This window comes from Sebastes umbrosus, chromosome 14 (assembly GCF_015220745.1).
Source record: "Sebastes umbrosus isolate fSebUmb1 chromosome 14, fSebUmb1.pri, whole genome shotgun sequence".
Taxonomy (NCBI): Eukaryota; Metazoa; Chordata; class Actinopteri; order Perciformes; family Sebastidae; genus Sebastes; species Sebastes umbrosus.
Genome location: NC_051282.1, coordinates 20,325,859 through 20,343,744, shown reverse-complemented (window position 1 = coordinate 20,343,744; position 17,886 = coordinate 20,325,859). Strand labels below are relative to the sequence as shown.

The 17,886-nt window shown below is 41.9% G+C and overlaps 1 protein-coding gene across 5 annotated transcripts; it reads right to left on the bottom strand.

Moving 5' to 3' along the window:
* Positions 1 to 2,743: 2,743 nt before the first annotated feature.
* Positions 2,744 to 16,607, bottom strand: mylk5 (myosin, light chain kinase 5). 5 transcript variants are annotated; one of them, XM_037792272.1, is made up of 17 exons: positions 16,125 to 16,607; positions 13,210 to 13,359; positions 11,453 to 11,605; positions 11,144 to 11,314; positions 10,650 to 10,685; positions 9,561 to 9,688; positions 7,980 to 8,133; positions 7,586 to 7,897; positions 7,394 to 7,505; positions 6,837 to 7,040; positions 6,532 to 6,749; positions 6,324 to 6,447; positions 4,942 to 5,094; positions 4,742 to 4,868; positions 4,563 to 4,656; positions 4,306 to 4,446; positions 2,744 to 4,012 (listed from the first exon to the last, which is right to left on the bottom strand). In XM_037792272.1, the coding sequence occupies exons 1-17, from the start codon at positions 16,282 to 16,284 to the stop codon at positions 3,807 to 3,809; spliced, it is 2,643 nt and encodes an 880-aa protein (XP_037648200.1). In that variant the 5' UTR covers positions 16,285 to 16,607; the 3' UTR covers positions 2,744 to 3,806. The 5 variants fall into 5 exon arrangements, with proteins under 5 accessions (XP_037648200.1, XP_037648201.1, XP_037648202.1 ...); XM_037792273.1 differs by having other exon boundaries at positions 16,149 to 16,606; XM_037792274.1 differs by having other exon boundaries at positions 16,164 to 16,605.
* Between the last annotated feature and the right edge of the window lie 1,279 nt (positions 16,608 to 17,886).

The window sequence follows — 17,886 nt, the reverse complement described above, 5'->3', positions numbered from 1 at the left end:
GCTTTTGCAAGAGAAGTAAGATATTTTGTGTGTAGAGTTTTAACAAACAGGAGCCTCGCTTCAGCGTTTTCTTTGACGAAGTGGTCAAACAGATGGTTAATGCCTTTGAGTCCCAGCCTTATGAAACCTTACAGCCACAAACTAGAGACGTAGAGCATTCAGAGGATGGATGGCTTTCCTAGGTAGAATGACAATAAGAGGGTTTATGAACAGTTTCCAGAACAGAAGTGCTCGCCATCCAATTGCCGAAAAATGCAGTTCTTGCAGAAATCTCCAAATGTCAAAAGTTTTTGAAACCAAATCACAGCATAGCTCTTTTTCTCTGGTGTTCCTCAAGGTCTTGATGTCTCAATGTGGTATTTTGGAGGGATTATTGATAATTTTATCAATTCTCGAGTGGTAAAAAATGGTTAAATTTAGCACCAAATCTGTGGAACAAATGGTATCAACCCCATGATTGCGGCAACAACTTATGAGACATAATAGAGCATAGGGATGGAAACCATATACTTCTATTATAATGTTCTAAACCCTTTTACACTTTTAAAATTTATTTTGATTAATCAATTATTTAATTCATGTTTATTTCTGATTTATGACTAGAACAACTTCACACACAGTGCTTGTGATGGAATAATTGATACACAAGTTAACTTAGGAAGGAAGAGGTCCCGGAGCTGATGATGTCTTACAAAGAAGGTTTATTGAAGCTTGATCAAGGAGCAATTGTCAGGTCTCCACAATAGATGCTCTCTGCGTGAAGGCCTCACAACTCTGCCCTTCCTCCCTGGTGCTCAGTGTCTTACCCCTTATCATGTTTTGACTTACTTCATTCCTCTGGCATCTCTGACCCTGGTTGCCCTAGCGACTAGCTCTACGGTCTCCACTACAGCCACAGCTGTACAGATAACGGTGGCTCCTCTAGACAGGACTCCAACCCAATAATGTCAACAGAGGGACACTCTGACAAACACTCTGACCTTTCTACCAATAAGAGAGGAATTAATGGAAAATTCCATCACAGTGCTGAGATCAAATTAATCTTCAGGTTCCCAGCTTTCAGATGATGTACACCACTACTATGTGACATCTACTGTTGATCTGCTGTTTCGCCCTAAAGACCCCTATAGCTGCCTCTAAAAAAAGACAACAATTGGTATATTGTGGGTCTCAGAGTTGCATGGCAGTAAATCTCTTAGTTCCCTGTTAACCAGAGGGCAATCAGAATTTTATTTCTAATCAGTTGTTGGACTTTAGTGTGTTTTCCCAACTTTGTCAATAAAGACAATTGTGCAATGTCAGATGTAGTATAAAAGTGGGGTGGTCTGACAGAGAAAGCCTTCACAAAGGCAGAGATTTCAAAACCACAAGGATGAAGAAGATTGCAGTCCTGATTCTAGCGTTCAGCTGCTGCGTATGTGAAGTGGAAGTTAATGGAAGCGATTTCTGCACTGGGTTCTGATTCAGCAGGACAGAGAAACTAAGTGAGGGAAGAAGTGTTTGCTAGAGGAGTCTGGACCTATGATAATGGCTTCAGATTTATCGGAGTTAAGCTGAAGAAAACTTTGTGAAAGCCAGTTTTTAACATCCGTAAGACAGGATTGTATATTGACCAGTTGTTTTGTGTCATTGGAGTCAAACAAGAAATAGATCTGGGAGTCATCGGCATAACAATGGAAACTAACGTTGTGCTATTGAAAGATGAAACCTATAGAGGTTACATATAAATGGAGAATAATAACAGCCCAAAGACTGAGCATTGAGGTACTCCATAGGATAAGTGGGAGGCGGTAGTGCGTGTTAGAGAGAGAAAGACAGAAAGACAAAGAAGCATGAAATTTAAACCATTCTCCTTATTATTCTGACAGGCACTTTCACAGCAATGATCAAAGGAATGTACTTCTTTCGATTCTCAATGTTCAACAACGTCGCTCCTACTCCCAACTCTGTCGTGAGCCTCAAGAAGAATGGTGAGCTGCTGGTATCTGTCTGGGACACCGAAGGGTCGGATAGCCACGATATGGGCAGCAACGCTGTGGTCATCCCCCTCGAGGTGGGAGACAGTGTGTATGTGGAGCTCCAGGCAAACAGGAAGCTCTTTGATGACTCCATGAACTACAACACCTTCTGTGGTTTTCTGCTCTTCACCACATAATCTGCATTCAAACTGCTAACTGGTAGTTTTATGGAAAATGATTCATACAAAAGTCAAACTGATGATGTGCTGTGTATGGATTTAGCACAAGCGTACTCACAGTGTGGTTATTTGTACTGAATGCAATAGAAAATAAAAAATACAAATTATATAGAAAATGCTGATGCCTGTGATGTTATTGTTTTGCATGCATTAACATCAGACCTTCTCTTTACACATCCATGTGTTAGACTAGTATTTCCATAGAAATAAATAGCATTGATATTAGATTAATTCATAATATTATTCTATTTCTATGAGTATTTCCACCACGAATCACATCCTGTGTACGCTAAACATATGTACTTTCAAAATAAGAGCACACTGCAGCTGTTCTGATGTGAACCCATAGACTAGGGTCTATGTGTAAACCATATAGTCACGCTATATGTTAATGTATACACATGACATTAACCTGAGACAGCCTTTCTTGAATTCTTCCATTTGATAAAACCATAATTACATCCATGGATAAAACAGAACTAGCACCGACTTTGGTCTTCTTTCTCCCGGTACTGCAATGATGAGCAAAGTACAATATTCAGCTTGTCCTAGAAGTGTTGAGATTATTTTATTTGAAATGTCAATCATCATTTTGATGAGATACATGGTTAACTTTAGACAATGAGCACCATATCATGAAAAAACTCCCTTTTTCAGTGTTTGTGCTCATACATCTGGGTATCTGGAGTCCCTACCAACCCACAAACTGTGAAATAAAACAACCCCGTCCGTTTTTTGTAGGCTGCCTAGATCAGAAAACGTGATTCAACAAGCCATTCAAATTTGGCTCCCTTTCCTATGACACATGCAGGCTTATTAGAATATACCACCCACAGCTTGAGAACTACCTTTGCAAAGGTGCGCCATGTATTTCTATCAAGAAATCAATCAGAGCAGACTGGGCTTTTTCAGGAGAGGGCTTAAAGAGACTCATGAGTTTTTAACATTAAAGCATGTAAACATGTTCTAGCAGAAACCCAAAATACAAGTATGAACCTGAAATGTTTTTAATGCTGTGGTTTGATTTTGATATTTCACTAAAAGTCTGTCAAAACTGTGTTCACGTTTGGTGTCAGGTCTGTGAAAATATCCTAACATGAAGCATGTATAGTATGATGGTTCGATCTTTTCATACCATTGAAAGCACATAACAGTCGGCACAATCAGAATCTGCCGCTCGCGTCTCTTTCGGGTCGAAATCTTTTTTTTAAGCCCTAAAAAGCTGAACATGTATCAGAAATCCAAAGTCAGATCCACACTATGTCATTCAACCAGCATCATTTCAGGCTTATTTGTTTCTCAAAAGAGATACCTCAATTCATTCATATTGCCAGCTGAAAATGATTCACCCATGAGCCAAAGTCAGATTCATTCATACTATAGTCCCATGAAGAAATATCAACCTTTATGCTTGTAGCTCTGTAACAATATTAATCTGTTCATACATTTCTTACAATAATACATGTATTCTATATTTCCAGCCACAGTACAGGATCTACAGTTTGGTCCCCATTTGTATTAAAACAAGAATCTACAACACAACTGTTGAAAGGCACTCAAGAACATTATGTTTATACATTTTATCTCTGCATACGTAGATCTGATGAATCTACTGTTGAACAATGAGCTTGGCGGAGCAGAATGTCTCTCCGTGGTCATTGGTGGCTCTACAGGTGTAAACGTTGGCGTCCTCTGGGCCGACTTTGGCTAAGAACAGCGTACAGCGGCCGTCTTCCTCGTACTCTATCTGCACTGTGGGTGACTCCTCCACAGGCTCTTTACCACACAGCCACACCACCTCTGGATCAGGGTATCCTGCCAAGATAGATGGAGGGGTGAGGACAGGTTTAAAAGGCACAAGTTCTGAAATGAAAAGCTTTTTTTAAAGTCTTTTGGGGGAATAAAATGACTCCTTTCTTGCAGAGTAAAAGGGGAATATTGGAATATGTGAGGCGTCTTTATTTCTTTTATCTTCCCATAAGATGAGACTTTAATGTTTTTGCTATTTAAGTCAAGTCTCAATTCACTGCTCTGCAACAAAGCACACAAAAAATGTCACAAACGGGAACACGGGTGCTGCTTGAGCTCTTGAATGAAGTCGTACGTACCTGTGAGGTGACAAGAGAGATGGACACCGGACCCCAGAGCCACTGTCTGGTCCTCCAGGCTCTGGGTGAACTGGGGTGGCCCCTGCATCTTGCGCTCCAGAGACAGCAGGGCGTGCTCTGCCTCCGGGCTCAGGGGTGCGTCTGGGACAGGAAGGAAGGAGGCAGGAGGAAGGAGTAGATGAAAGATACAGCAACGTTAAACCAGGAAACTGAAATGGTCCTGATGAGAAGATGATGGAAGAACGTGAGTGTCTTACCTTCTCCAGGGCTGGTCGGAGATCCCGGGGCAGAGCTGTCACCTTTCGACAGCAGAGCCATTCTCTTCAGGGCTAACAAGGCCTTGCCTGCTTTCTGTGTAACAAAAGAAAAGTCTGGAGCAGAAACCCAACACCTCAAACTCAAAGACAAACATAAAAGTACTGCGCTGAGGTGTTACCTTCCACTTCTGCCTGGCTAGATACCTCTTCATCTTCTCCTTGGACAGACTCTTGGAGGTGGCGAGATCTCCAGACTCAAATCCCATCCAAGGGTGGGCAAGAGCCTCTTCACAGGACATCCTCCGCCTGGAAAACACACACACACGGTGTTATAGGTGGTTAAGTGAAGATGGTACCTGTGCTACAGCTGTGCAATCACCTGGTGTCCTTGTTGAGCAGGGAGCTGATGAAATCTTTGGCCTCGTCTGTAATGTCATCAAAGCTCTCCTCATCGAACTCCCACTGGGCGGCTGTGACCAAGGCGAGGGTCTCTGCGTCGTTGTTACCCTGGAAGGGAGACTCACCGCTCAGTCTGAAGAGCAGAGAAAGAGAGACAGCAGTGTCTTTATATTAACTGTTTCAACCTACATCCACTAGGTGGCGTTAAAAGTCTGAGACATTCAGGCAGCAGGCGTCGATCCATCATGACTGTCACCATCAGCACAGTCAGTCTAGTATGCTCTATGAAGTTTCTCAAAGTGGTTATTTGCAGTTGATTAAGAGCCCTTTTTCAATAGATTGTTCCAATTTAAATGGATCAGTAAACAATGGATATGCATGACATACAAATGTTTAAAGGAATTGTTACATTACTACTACTAATACTACTCTTACACAGTCTTGTTCAGTAAATATTAAGCCACCACCAGCAGCAAGTTAGTTTAGCTTAGCACAAAGACTGGAAACAGGGGGAGACAGTTAACCTGTCTCTGTCCATAGTTAAGAAAATCAACCTGGTTTCTTAAAATGTCAAACTATTCCTTTAAAGCAGGGGTATCCAAACTTTTCCATTGGAGGGCCAACTCTGAAACGTAATGGTGGGCCACAGCCAAAAGCAAACACCTATTGTATTTTATTGTATTGTTAAAAAATGTTAGGATCCCAAGTTCCGTGAATTGAAATGCCTTTTGTCCGTGTGTCTCTCGAAATGATGAAAAATAATTGATAATTAGGAATCCTACATATTTAAAGAGCATCTTTACAGCATAACAGCGATTTGTATGATCATTTTTTAATTATTATTTTCACTAGATACACTTGGCGGGATAAATCGAACCTTATGGCGGGCCAATTTTGGCCCATGGGCCCCACTTTTGACAGCCCTGCTTTAAAGGTACAGTGTGTAGCATTTCGAGGGATCTATTAGCATAAATGTGAAAAAACATTCATGGGGAGCGGGTCCTCTTCACGGAGTCTACCATGTTGCTCCGCCGTGTTTCTACAGTAGCCCAGAACGGACAAACCTAAAGGCCACCGTAGTTCTCTGACACACTTGTGAAACTGCGATAACATGAGCCGCAGAGTGCAAAACAGTGGTACCGCCAGCCGCCGTCTGACTTCCGTTGATCCTAAAGTATATTATTATTATGGTAAGGATGGCCTCTGAGTGAGGAGAACGGCATCACCACAGTTTTGCACTCAGTAGCTCACGTTACCGCAGTCTGGGAGAGAGAACAGTGAGTGGAGGGGTACTCAGTTGGTTGCAATCTGCAACCACACCTTTAATGTAAAAAGGGCCATGGGAGTGACAGTGTGACTCACAATATGTAGCAGATGACTCCTATGCTCCACATGTCAGTGGTCAAACCCACAGGCTCATAGTTGATCACTTCAGGTGCCACAAACTCTGGCGTCCCGTGCATCACCTTCAGAGGTGTGTTGCCATCTGTTAATCATAAATCGCACAATTTAGTATTGAAACATTCACTAAAATGATAAGTCAATATTAAAAGTGTTTCACTTCACATACCAAACCTGCAGGCTAGTCCGAAGTCGATGATCTTTACGGAGGTGCCAGTGGTGTCAACACACACGATGTTTTCAGGTTTGATGTCCAGATGGACGATGTTCTGCTGATGCATGTAAGATATCCCCTCCATGATCTGCTGCATGTAGCGCACACTGGCAGACTCGGTGTGCACAAAGTTATCGTCCACAATGCGCTCAAACAGTTCCCCGCCTGCGATGCTGCAGACAGACAAACCACAGTGACGTATTTATTTGTATGCAACCAGAATTTGTAGGTTTTCAACCACTTTTCACGATGATACTCACAACTCCATGACCATGACCATCTCAGGCTTGTGATCGTATGCCCCGAGACACTGAACCAGTTTGGGATGGTGGAGGTAGTTCATCAGCTCTATCTCTTTACGAGCAGCCTCCCTCTCTTTGGCACGTCGGCCTTTGTAGAACTTCCCTGCACACACACGTCCTGTCTCTTTATGGGTTAGCTTGAACACCAGGCCGAACTTTCCCCTAATGAAGAGATGAGTTTCGTTATTTTTTTTAATCTCTGAGACTTTGAGGATTAAATGTAAAACAATCTGTCATCTGAGATCTGTGATTCTAGCACGCATTAATCCATCAAAGGGAAAGAGCACTTCTTGCCATTATTTGCATGTGTTGTTTACTGGAGAACCGTGTCTCAACATGCATGTCATTAAAACCTCCCTCTGTTGCACTTGGCAGGCTGCCCCTCTTCCACGCAACCCACGCTAACAAAAGGCAGATTTTCCCTTGGAAGATCTAGCTTTCTTGCTCATCAGCCTTTCTGAAGAAACTCTTAGAAGCTGCTTGGAGAAAGTTGTTTGTTCCTGACAGATACTCACATTCCCAGTTTCTCCTGCAAACTGTAGTGATCAGTGACTTTGTGTGAAGAGTCAATAGTGACACAGGAATACGCCTGAGGGGCCTCTTCTCCTTGCGGTTTGTCTACAACACCTACACACAAAGATACAACAGCTGTAATAAAAGGTTCATTGTATATGTCTCCAATTTTGTGGTTTCAATAACTGCCTCACCTTTCTGCTCCATCCTAAACACTGGTGACACCGGTCCTGGCTCGCTTACTCCCACTGTGTTGTAGGCCCTCACCCTGAAACAGTATTCCTGTTGAGGTTGCAGCCCAGAGAACACTCTGTATGAGGTGCTCCTACACTGGGCAGTGAGCTCGCTCCAGTACCCGGGCTCAACACGTCCTCTGTTCTTCACCTCGACCACATAACCCAGAATGACACTGCCGCCGTCGTAGCAAGGGCCCGACCAGGACAGCACGAGGCTGGTGGCAGAGACGAGGGAGACCACGGGACAGGAGGCCGGAGGCTGAGGCCTCTCTGGTGGGATGATGATGATAAATGAAGGGCTCAAGTAACTTACTTCACCTCCTAATGCTGCAGAGTGTGTGTGTTGCCTTACCTATGACAGAGAGGGTGAGCGTGTGTTCTGCTGAGCTCTTGCGGTCCTTCAATACAACAGTGTAGCGGCCTGTGTGCTGTGGTTTAGCCTCTTCTATGACCAGTGTACTGCTCCGATCTTTGTTTTCTGACCACAGCTCTGGACCATCCACTATCTGCATATATAAAGTGTGTAAGAGAGAGAGAGAGAGAGAGAGAGAGAGAGAGAGAGAGATGTAAATACTTAAATAAATAAAGTAGAGATGGCAGAAAGTGGTTTAACAAGCTTAAAGGTGCAGTGTGTAGGATCTGATAGCATCTAGCGGTGAGGTTGCAGATTGCATCCAACTGAAACTTCTTCCGTGTGCCAAGCGTGTTGGAGAACTACAGTGGCCGACGCAAAAACGCGAATGGCCCTACACATGCACCAATAAATTCTCATACATTTACAAATACACCATACACTTACATACAATATGCTCTTTAGTACGCCAAAAGCCTATATGAGATTCTTTTAGTATGTCCAAAACGTAAAGTATGAAACAAATGATGTGAGAATTGCATACTGTTTCTGGTGAAATATTACAGTATGCAAACAGTGGACACTACAGCGGCATAAATATCCCACAATGCAATGCGGTAGTGACGACAACGTTAATATCAGACGTTGACGGACAGCTCTGTAACATTAATAACACTTAAGAATCCACTTTGCTAGGCGTAATATAGTTTTTAAATTAGTTCAGACTTTTTGATTCTCACAAATCATCATTCGGTCACATGAGGTTGGCACGTGTTACCATGGTAACACATCCCAAGTGACAACGTAAATTACTGCTCAGTGCGTCCAAAAAATATACATATGGTGCCTTCAAATGGGGTCGTGTTTACCGTGATCATGAGAAGAGTCCAAATGAACGCCCCCATCTTGTGGTATTCACGACCTCGTAAGTAGAACGTTTCTGAAAGCTCCGAGTTCACGACGTTTTTGTTGACGTTGTCAGAAATGGCGGAGGCCATGGAAGTTAATTTTTCGGCACATAATAAGTGAATATTGTAATTTTAGCCGTATATTGTTTTTCTTCGTAATTTTATAATATGTCTGAGGAAAATGTTGATATTCGGCTTCATCTTTTTCCTCTGTCATTATGCATTTGAATTGTTAGCCTCTGTGGCTTCTAGACGCCGACAGTAACATTAATATTGCCGTTGCTTAGCAGCGGTGTTCTCTCGACTTAACTACTTGAACGTCAAGCATATTGTGAACACGACTTCCCGTGTTTTAAACACAAGCTCACGAGTTTCATTTGAAGGCACCAAGACTACTGTTTATTCAGCCAAAAGTATGTTGAACGATAGTATACATAGCGAGTATGTAGTGCATAGTATGTGATTTCAGATGCATTTGGTTCGTCCGTTCTGGGCTACTGTAGAAACATGGCGGTGCAACATAGTGGACTCCGTGAAGAGGACTCGGCCGCTCCCTATGTAGATATGAAAGGCTCATTCTAAGCTAACGAAAACACAACAATTCTTAGTTTCAGGTGATTATACACTAAAGAAAACATGCTTGCTACACACTGTTCATTTAAAATTACAACACCTGTTCTTTGTTTCTGATCCAACATGACACTATAGGAGGACTGCCGGTGAAAAAACACGTCACTCGTGCAGTTTGTCCCGCCTTCACCTCGAGGTGCTGTGGAGGGTTTACGAAATGTAATGCTGGACCTGCAAATAAAACAAAAAGAGTGTTTTCACTCAAAGCCTTGGGCGGGCTGAAGGCCTAAAACACTGGAAGGAAACTATCCAGTGTGGTGTGTGAGATAAAGACAGAGACCCGGAGTTAATGTGGTGGGATTACATCGTCTGTGGTTTGCGCTGTACTCTAAGACTGTAAGTGTGTTACTTCCCCCGAGACCCTTATTATTGTGTATTATTGAAGTGTCTCAACTGGAAACAAACGCAAAACACAAGTGACCTTCTGCACACAAGCACTTCCCTACCTTGTTAAACTAGTTCACCTGTTGAATATGTATCCATGTTCACACTCACAACTATTTACCTAGACAAATATCCTAAAGCAAACACACATTTAAAGCCTCTACTCTATCCTAGCAATATAATGTTACCATGCATTTACATTAGACTAGAACAATTCCATATATGAGCTGGAGCCAATATCACCTCTCAGACTATCGGTATTCAAATACTGTGGCATCATGGGGAATTTGACTGGACCACAATCTGATAGAATTAGCTTTAAATGGCTTTACTGTCTACCTACTTAACAGGCTCTCCCACTCTAGCCATCACTTATATCTTATTTACAAAACCACAAAAAGGCAATATGACATATCCTCATAACAACAGGCATTCAAACCTTATTGTGTGAGCTTTTCATGCTTTTACTGTTGCAGCCTACACCCTGTAAGGTAAGGTTACCCAGTATATTGGAGCACAATAGAGCCAGACAACATTATATCAAGAACAAAAGCTTAAAAGGTGTAGCTCCGGGGCAATCCACAGAAGCATCAGAAGCAACTCACACACAAAACTAAAATTAAAAGATACATTAACACGAACAAGCAGAAATCAGACAGTGAATAATGAGAAATGGAAGGATGAGTGCGTGATGGAAAGACAGGTGCATTGCTGAGATAGTGAGTGAGGATTTAAAAGTGTTTCTCACCTTTCCCTGAGTTGGCTCTCTTCTTTGGGACGACTTCTGCAGAGACAGATGAAGCGCAGGTAGGTTTAAATAGGATAGAGGTGTGGCTCTACTCTTCTGTTCTACCGCTATCTGTTTACAGACGCAGCAAGTTTCACTGTACTGTGCACTGTCCACTTCCCTACATGGTGTGCACTTGGGACCGAGAAACCTTTAGAGGGTGTATCATTGTTGTCGAAGTCCTAGATAATGACTGACTGGCACGCACAACCAATCACACAAGGACAGGAAATGATGTGTTTCCTATTTAATCAAAAATAGCCTACAACATGGATGTGCAGAAGAAGTTAAAACAATGGTAAAGAGGCTGAGATATTTTCCTGGTGCATCAAAATGTGAAGGGAAGGAAGGAAGGAAGGAAGCTACACTGTCTGTGTTGTTACGAGCATTGAATTGACTCCTAAAATGTCAAGAATGATCAAATCCATATGTGAAATGAATCATTATATGATTACCTCTTGGAGTTGAGGCTGGGCTAAGCTTAGGGGAAGAACAAATAGATCCTCTGAACTTGTGTAGCTCGTCTTTGGGAGACTGCGGTGACCTTCCATTCTCCACAATGCTCTTGGATGCAGAAGTCTGGACGTCTGGGACACGATTCTGCACACCGCAGATGGTTTCAAAGTCTGGAATGGTCAGTAAGAGGAAGAGGAGACCGCAGATCATCAGAAATGAAACTCATACTTATTGTGGTCAGAGTAACTAAATGAGGAACACTGAAACAACCTGCAGTCTTCAGTGTGTCCCTGCAGTGCCTCCCTCACCTCTGACGAACACAGCAGCGCAGCAGGACGTCTTCCCTCCACTGTTCTCCGCCAAGCAGGTGTAGGCGCCAGCATCTTCCGGCAAGCACTCCCTCACCACAAAACTCATCTCCTTGCCGTTGAAGGTAGGAGTCCCAAAACGAGCCACTTCACCTGCCCATAGGAGCAAACAAACAAACTAGAAACTCTCTCCCAATAGGCTTAGAGAGAGAGGTAAGGGCTGACAATGACGCCGGATACAGGAGGGTTAAATATACTGTTAACCTCTTGAACCCTGTTGTGGATCTGTCGTTACAAATGCTTGTTGCAAATGTTTAGACAATTAGGCAAAAATTTCTGCACAAGATGTAAAGGTGCAGACATGAAAACAACAGCATCTGTAGGAATTAGGGCTGTCAAAGTTAACGCGATAAAAACTCGTTGGTTTTAACGCCACTAATTTCTTTTGCGCAAATTGCGATTTTTAGGTTGTAGCGGAGCCAGCATGATGATACTGTTATCACATGAGAAAACCTAAGGAATCCATTGGTACCAACCATGACATACTACCTTGTCGTGAAGGAGGTTAAATAACGCTCCAAAGTTACGCTAAATTTTGTCGAGGAAAAACTGGCATGGCCTTTTTCAGAGGGGTCCCTTGACCTCTGAGCTCAAGATATGTGAATGAAAATAGGTTCTATGGGAACCCACGAGTCTCCCCTTTACAGACATGCCCACTTTATGATAATCACATGCAGTTTTGGGGCAAGTCATAGTCAAGTCATCACACTGACACACTGACAGCTGTTGTTGCCTGTTGGGCTGCAGTTTGCCATGTTATGATTTGAGCATATTGTCATGCTGAATGCAGTACCTGTGAGGGTTTCTGGACAATATTTGTCATTGTTTTGTGTTGTTAATTGATTTTCAATAATAAATATATACATACATTTGCATGAAGCAAGCATATTTGTCCACTCTCATGTTGATAAGAGTATTAAATACTTGACAAATCTCCCTTTTAGGTACATTTTTGAACAGATAAAAAGTTTGATTAATTTGCGATTAATTGTGATTAAATATTTTAATCAATTGACAGCCCTAATTGGAATATAAGCTTCATTGTGTTGACCAGAAAACATCTAAAATGTCACAAAGAGTTGATTTTTGTTGCAAAATTTACAGCTATTACGGCAAAATGTAAGGGTTTAAGAGGTTAATTGGTTAGATTAGAGACCTGTTTTAAAACCTAATGTGAGTTCTTGCGATTTTTGTATATTTATTGTATTAAAAGAATGAGAAAGCCTCTATACACACAGTACAGGTGCATGTCAGTCTCTGGAAGGACTTGTATTTGTGAATAACTTTGGACAGGATTTTAGAATACTTCTATGCCTGTTGTTGTCAAAAATGAATATGCAGTTTTGTTTTTGTATTTTGCCTGACATCTGGTTTGTTTTTTGTAGCTTTGATGCATTAGTGCGGAGATCTGAATCACACATGCTGTTATTTTTCTTCTACAATCATACAATATTCAATAGATGTAGACGTATGTTCCGTCATGCTGAAATGAGAAATTCATCTATGCTTTGTATAATTTCAGTGATTGTATCGGGGCCTTATAGGCTACTTTGGGTCAACATTTCTTTTGCAACATTTGCAAATTTCCCCACTACGGGACTAATAAAGGAATATCTTATCTTATCTTATCTTATCTTATCTTACATTTGACCCCGAGCAAACATGGAGATGCAGCAGTGTAAATTGTCCCTGCTCACCATTGTGCAACCACGACACTTTGATCGGCTGACTTCCGGTGAGAACCCCCCGCAGTGTGATGTCATTTCCTTCGTCCACGCAGCAGTCCTGCAGAGGCTCTATGAAGACGGGGGGATCCAGACGTTTACGAGAGGAGATGTTAACAGACCCTGGATGTGGAGGAGAGGGAGGAAAAGGGGTGAGAAAACTGAAAATTGAAAATAAGAGCAAGCATGTCAAGGGTTTATAGAGTTTTCATAACTGCATCTATTAAGTCTAGTTAAACCCATCCATCCATCCATCCATTTTCTTCCACTTATCCAGGGCTGGATTGCGAGAGCAGCAGGCTTAGCAGCGAATTCCAAACAACCCTCTCCCCAGCAATGTTTTCCAGCTCTTTCTGGGGACCCCAAGGCTTTCCCAGGCCAGACGAGATATACAGTGTAATCTCTCCAGCGTGTTCTGGGTCTACCCCGGAGCCTCTTACCAGAGGGCGCAGTCCACCGTTTTCCAGCAGAGAACATTGGCCTCAGACTTAGAGGTACTGACTCTCACCCCGGCCGCTTCACAGTCAGCTGCAAACTGCCCCAGTGCATGCTGAAGGTCACGGTCTGATGAAGCCAACAGAACCACATCATCTGCAAAGAGCAGAGACGCAATTCTGAGGTCCACAAACCGGACACTCTCAGTTCTCATTTGAGTTTTTCCCCCGTTTATTTAAGTCTTCAGTATATATTTCGAATGCAAATTTGGACCACAAATGTTATTAATATAATAATAACTTTATTTATATAGCACCTTTCAAAACAAGCTTACAAAGTGCTTTACAATAAAAGTATGATAAAAGTAATTAACATCCAGAACTTAAAATCTAAACAACATAAAATCATATAAAATATAATGTGCTTCTATATTAATTCACACTCTAAACTACTGTATCACCACACTGATCTCTTTGGCCTGGTCTTAAATGAGAAGTAACACCTTCTAGAAGTGCTACAGACGTGAAGTGGTGCGTGGTTGTGCATCTAAAACAGTTCACAACACCTCATCTTTTATTTTTGTTCTTCCGTTTCTCTTCAATGCACATGAATTCAGGTCACCAATGCCCAGAAAACAATCAATCCACAATATAAAATATATAGTTCATGGTATCTGAATGTGTTTTTTTTTCTGTTTGTGTCTTTTTTAACTGCAGTACTGATATCAGAGATGAATCATTGCTTAACGCATGGGGTTCTGACTCCCCTTGATCCAGCAAAGCTTCATGAATTAAAAGCCCATTTTCAGCACCACAGACATTGAGTGGTATCACCGTTGCCATTACAGAGGCATGTAAGGTGTAGTACAGTACCTTAACTCAACATTGTGTTAAAGGACACCAAATCTGACTGTGCGTTGTAACGCCATATGCAGTATGCTAGTTATGGTTCAACAAAATGTTCCCATCAACCTTTAGCCAGTGTTTACAATCCTCAAGTATTCACTGTGCAGCCTGATGTCTACTATTTGTTTGCCGGTCTTTGAGCTACACCTCTGCACACAGACACACTGAGAGGTGGAGTTTCACACCTTTCTCACACCACGACTCTTTGACCTAAAGGTGGCTGTAAAAACCCTCTACTGCTGTTGAAAATGAAACTTTAAAAACACTTGCATCATGGCCAAGTATAGACAAGTCTGTATTTATCAGTTCCTGATGTTTCGACATGCAAAAACTAGTGTTCAAGATTGTCATCTGCTAGACAGATGTGTATGAGATAATGTCTGCTAGATCACAATCTACACTGAAACTATTTGATTAAGCAGATATGAGGGCTGTCAATCAATTAAAATATTTAAACGCGATTAATCGCATGATTGTCCATAGTTAATTGTGATTAATCACAAATGAATCACACATTTTTTATCCGTTCATAATGTACCTTAAAGTGAGATTTCTCATGTATTTAATACTCTTATCAACATGGGAGTGGACAAATATGCTTGCTTTATGCAAATGTATGTATATATCTATTATTGGAAATCAATTACCAACACAAAACAAAGACAGATATTGTCCAGAAACCCTCACAGGTACTGCATTTAGCATAAAACAATATGCTCAAATCACAACATGGCAAACTGCAGCCCAACAGGCAACAACAGCTGTCAGTGTGTCAGTGTGCTGACTTGACTATGACTTGCCCCAAACTGCATGTGATTATCATAAAGAGGGCATGTCTGTAAAGGGGAGACTCGTGGGTACCCATAGAACCCGTTTTCATTCACATATCTTGAGGTCAGAGGTCAAGGGACCCCTTTGAAAATGGCCATGACAGTTTTTCCTCACCAAAATTTTGCACAAGTTCGACTGCATTAATGACTTAAGAAATCAGTGGCGTTAAAACTAATTTGCGTAAACGCGTTATTATCGCCTTAACTATGACAGCCCTAGCAGATATACATGACATGCAGACAGATCATATCTAGCTATCCAAAAGATTAAACCTAACTGTGTTACATTTTCAAACTAACCCTCATAGTTTAACAGCAAAAAGTTTATATTAGTATAAACTAAAAAAGAGTGTGTGTCAGTGTGGGCTGACATGGAAATGAAAGGTCCCATATACAATAAACAATGAGATACTTGGACATTCAAACACCAGATATCAACTTTAAGAGCAACAAACTTTTAGTGTGTGTGGTCTCATTTTCTCTGGAAAAATCTCTTTTTTTACATCAGGAGAAAATGAAAGCAAAGTTGTTATTGCAGTGCACTAAACTGCTATCAAGGAAGCATCACCATGTTCAGGCCTGTCTATTCAAGCTCTGACATTAAAAACATGACCAATGCTAGTTGATCTCTTTCCAACACTAACACACCCTTACATTAGTTATGTCCTCTCTGCCTCTCTCATGCAGCCCTTACCTGTGTCAGTACCTGTGTCAGTACCTATGTCAGTACCTGTGTCAGTACCTGTGTCAGTAGTACCTGTGTCTCTGGTGTCGACAGCCCCTGGTCCGTTCCCTGGTGGTGCAGATGATGCACGGGCCGGCTTGATGTGCATGCTGAAGGTTGACACATAACGCTGTTTGCTGCCATCACCGTTCATTTCTGTGTAGGAACACCTCAGCCAGTCTGAAGAGAACAACTAATAATTCACACAGTCATTTCCCAAGCCGGTTATCTCACTTCCTTTCTCTGTTACTGCTGTGTGGTGGTGGTGGTGGTGGTGCGTCTGCTCTCTCTTCTGCTAACCCAGTGCAACTCTGTCCTCACTCCGTCCTCACGCTTCACTGCACATGTTCAAACTCTCTTTCCTCGCCCTCCCCTGATCCACACTAACTCCACCTACATCACAAATCTTTCTCTTTTCACTTTGGCCTTCTCAGTCATCTCCTTATCTCTCCAAAGTCACTCTAATGCCAGATCCCCCCACCCACACTGCCTTTATTACCACAGCTAATAGACACACACAGTCCACATAAACAAGGACAGACAGAAAAGAGGACGAGTGGGAGGAAGGTATGGGTTGGGGAGGACTTATCTACCAGCCCAGCCAAAGGTTGTATTGTGTGGTGTTTGTCGAATGCGCTGCCGTTTATTGATTTTCCTGTTTGCCCTCTCACTTATCAATGCGGCCACTGAACTTTGTGTTGCAAAGGTTCATTTCACGCCTGTGGACTGTAAAGCTGTGATTGTTAACGACAGGCTTATAAATCCTACGTGGTACAGTATATCCCAGCACACGTTTCCAGGGTAACAGCGTCACTTAAACCCCTGCTGCTATGGCAACCAGGGATATCTCAAGAGAGGCCTGCTGTTGTTCTCATGATGAACATTTGAGACCCAATAGACCAGTTGGTGCGCCAGGATTTGTCTGCTCTGAGGTTGTCAAAATTAAATTTGCACATGTATAACTAAAACCATAATAACACACTGACTGGATTTTTTTTTTTATAAAAGTCTGTATATTAAAGTATTTAAAAATATATTCATGTGATCCAAACATTTCAAATAACTCCATTGTGTCCCAAAGTCAAAATTCACTGAAAAGAGATAGATGTAATCATTTAAAAAATTAAAAAACATGTTTATATCTAACAAAATATTCTCCTTCAATCCATATTTGTTGGCGTTTAACCTTTCAAGAACAACATTTTCACAGCATTCACATTTGCTCTCCCGCTTGCCGCACACAAATGGAGGCACGCACCTGTATTCAACCACAATAACAAAAAATCTATTTCGCTCTCACACTAATTATTCAAATTGAGGATTTTGTTCGAGGATCTGTAATCTTTTTTAAGGGAGGGTAATGACATCAGAAAATATGGATGGTCAGCTTTACTTAGATACAAGTAGGCATGCATTAAATATTATTATATTATTATATGAACCCCAGTGAGAACAACAGAAGCCCACTGAGGTGATAATAACAGCTCTTTCCACTCCCAGATCCCACCTCCCTAAATTCCACATCAGTGATCACACAGAAAAGCACTGTGAGGGGCTTGTTTTAGTTTCTGTGAGGGAAGAATTCCCAAATCAAACATTTACCAAAAGGCTGCACACACAGAGACCATTGTGAGGACATTTTAGGATGATTTTTATGCCGGCCGGAGGAAATGTTTTCAGGTTGTCCGTCCGGTCCATTCTCGTGAACGCGATATCTCAGCAAGGCCTGGAGGGAATTTCATCAAATATGGCACAA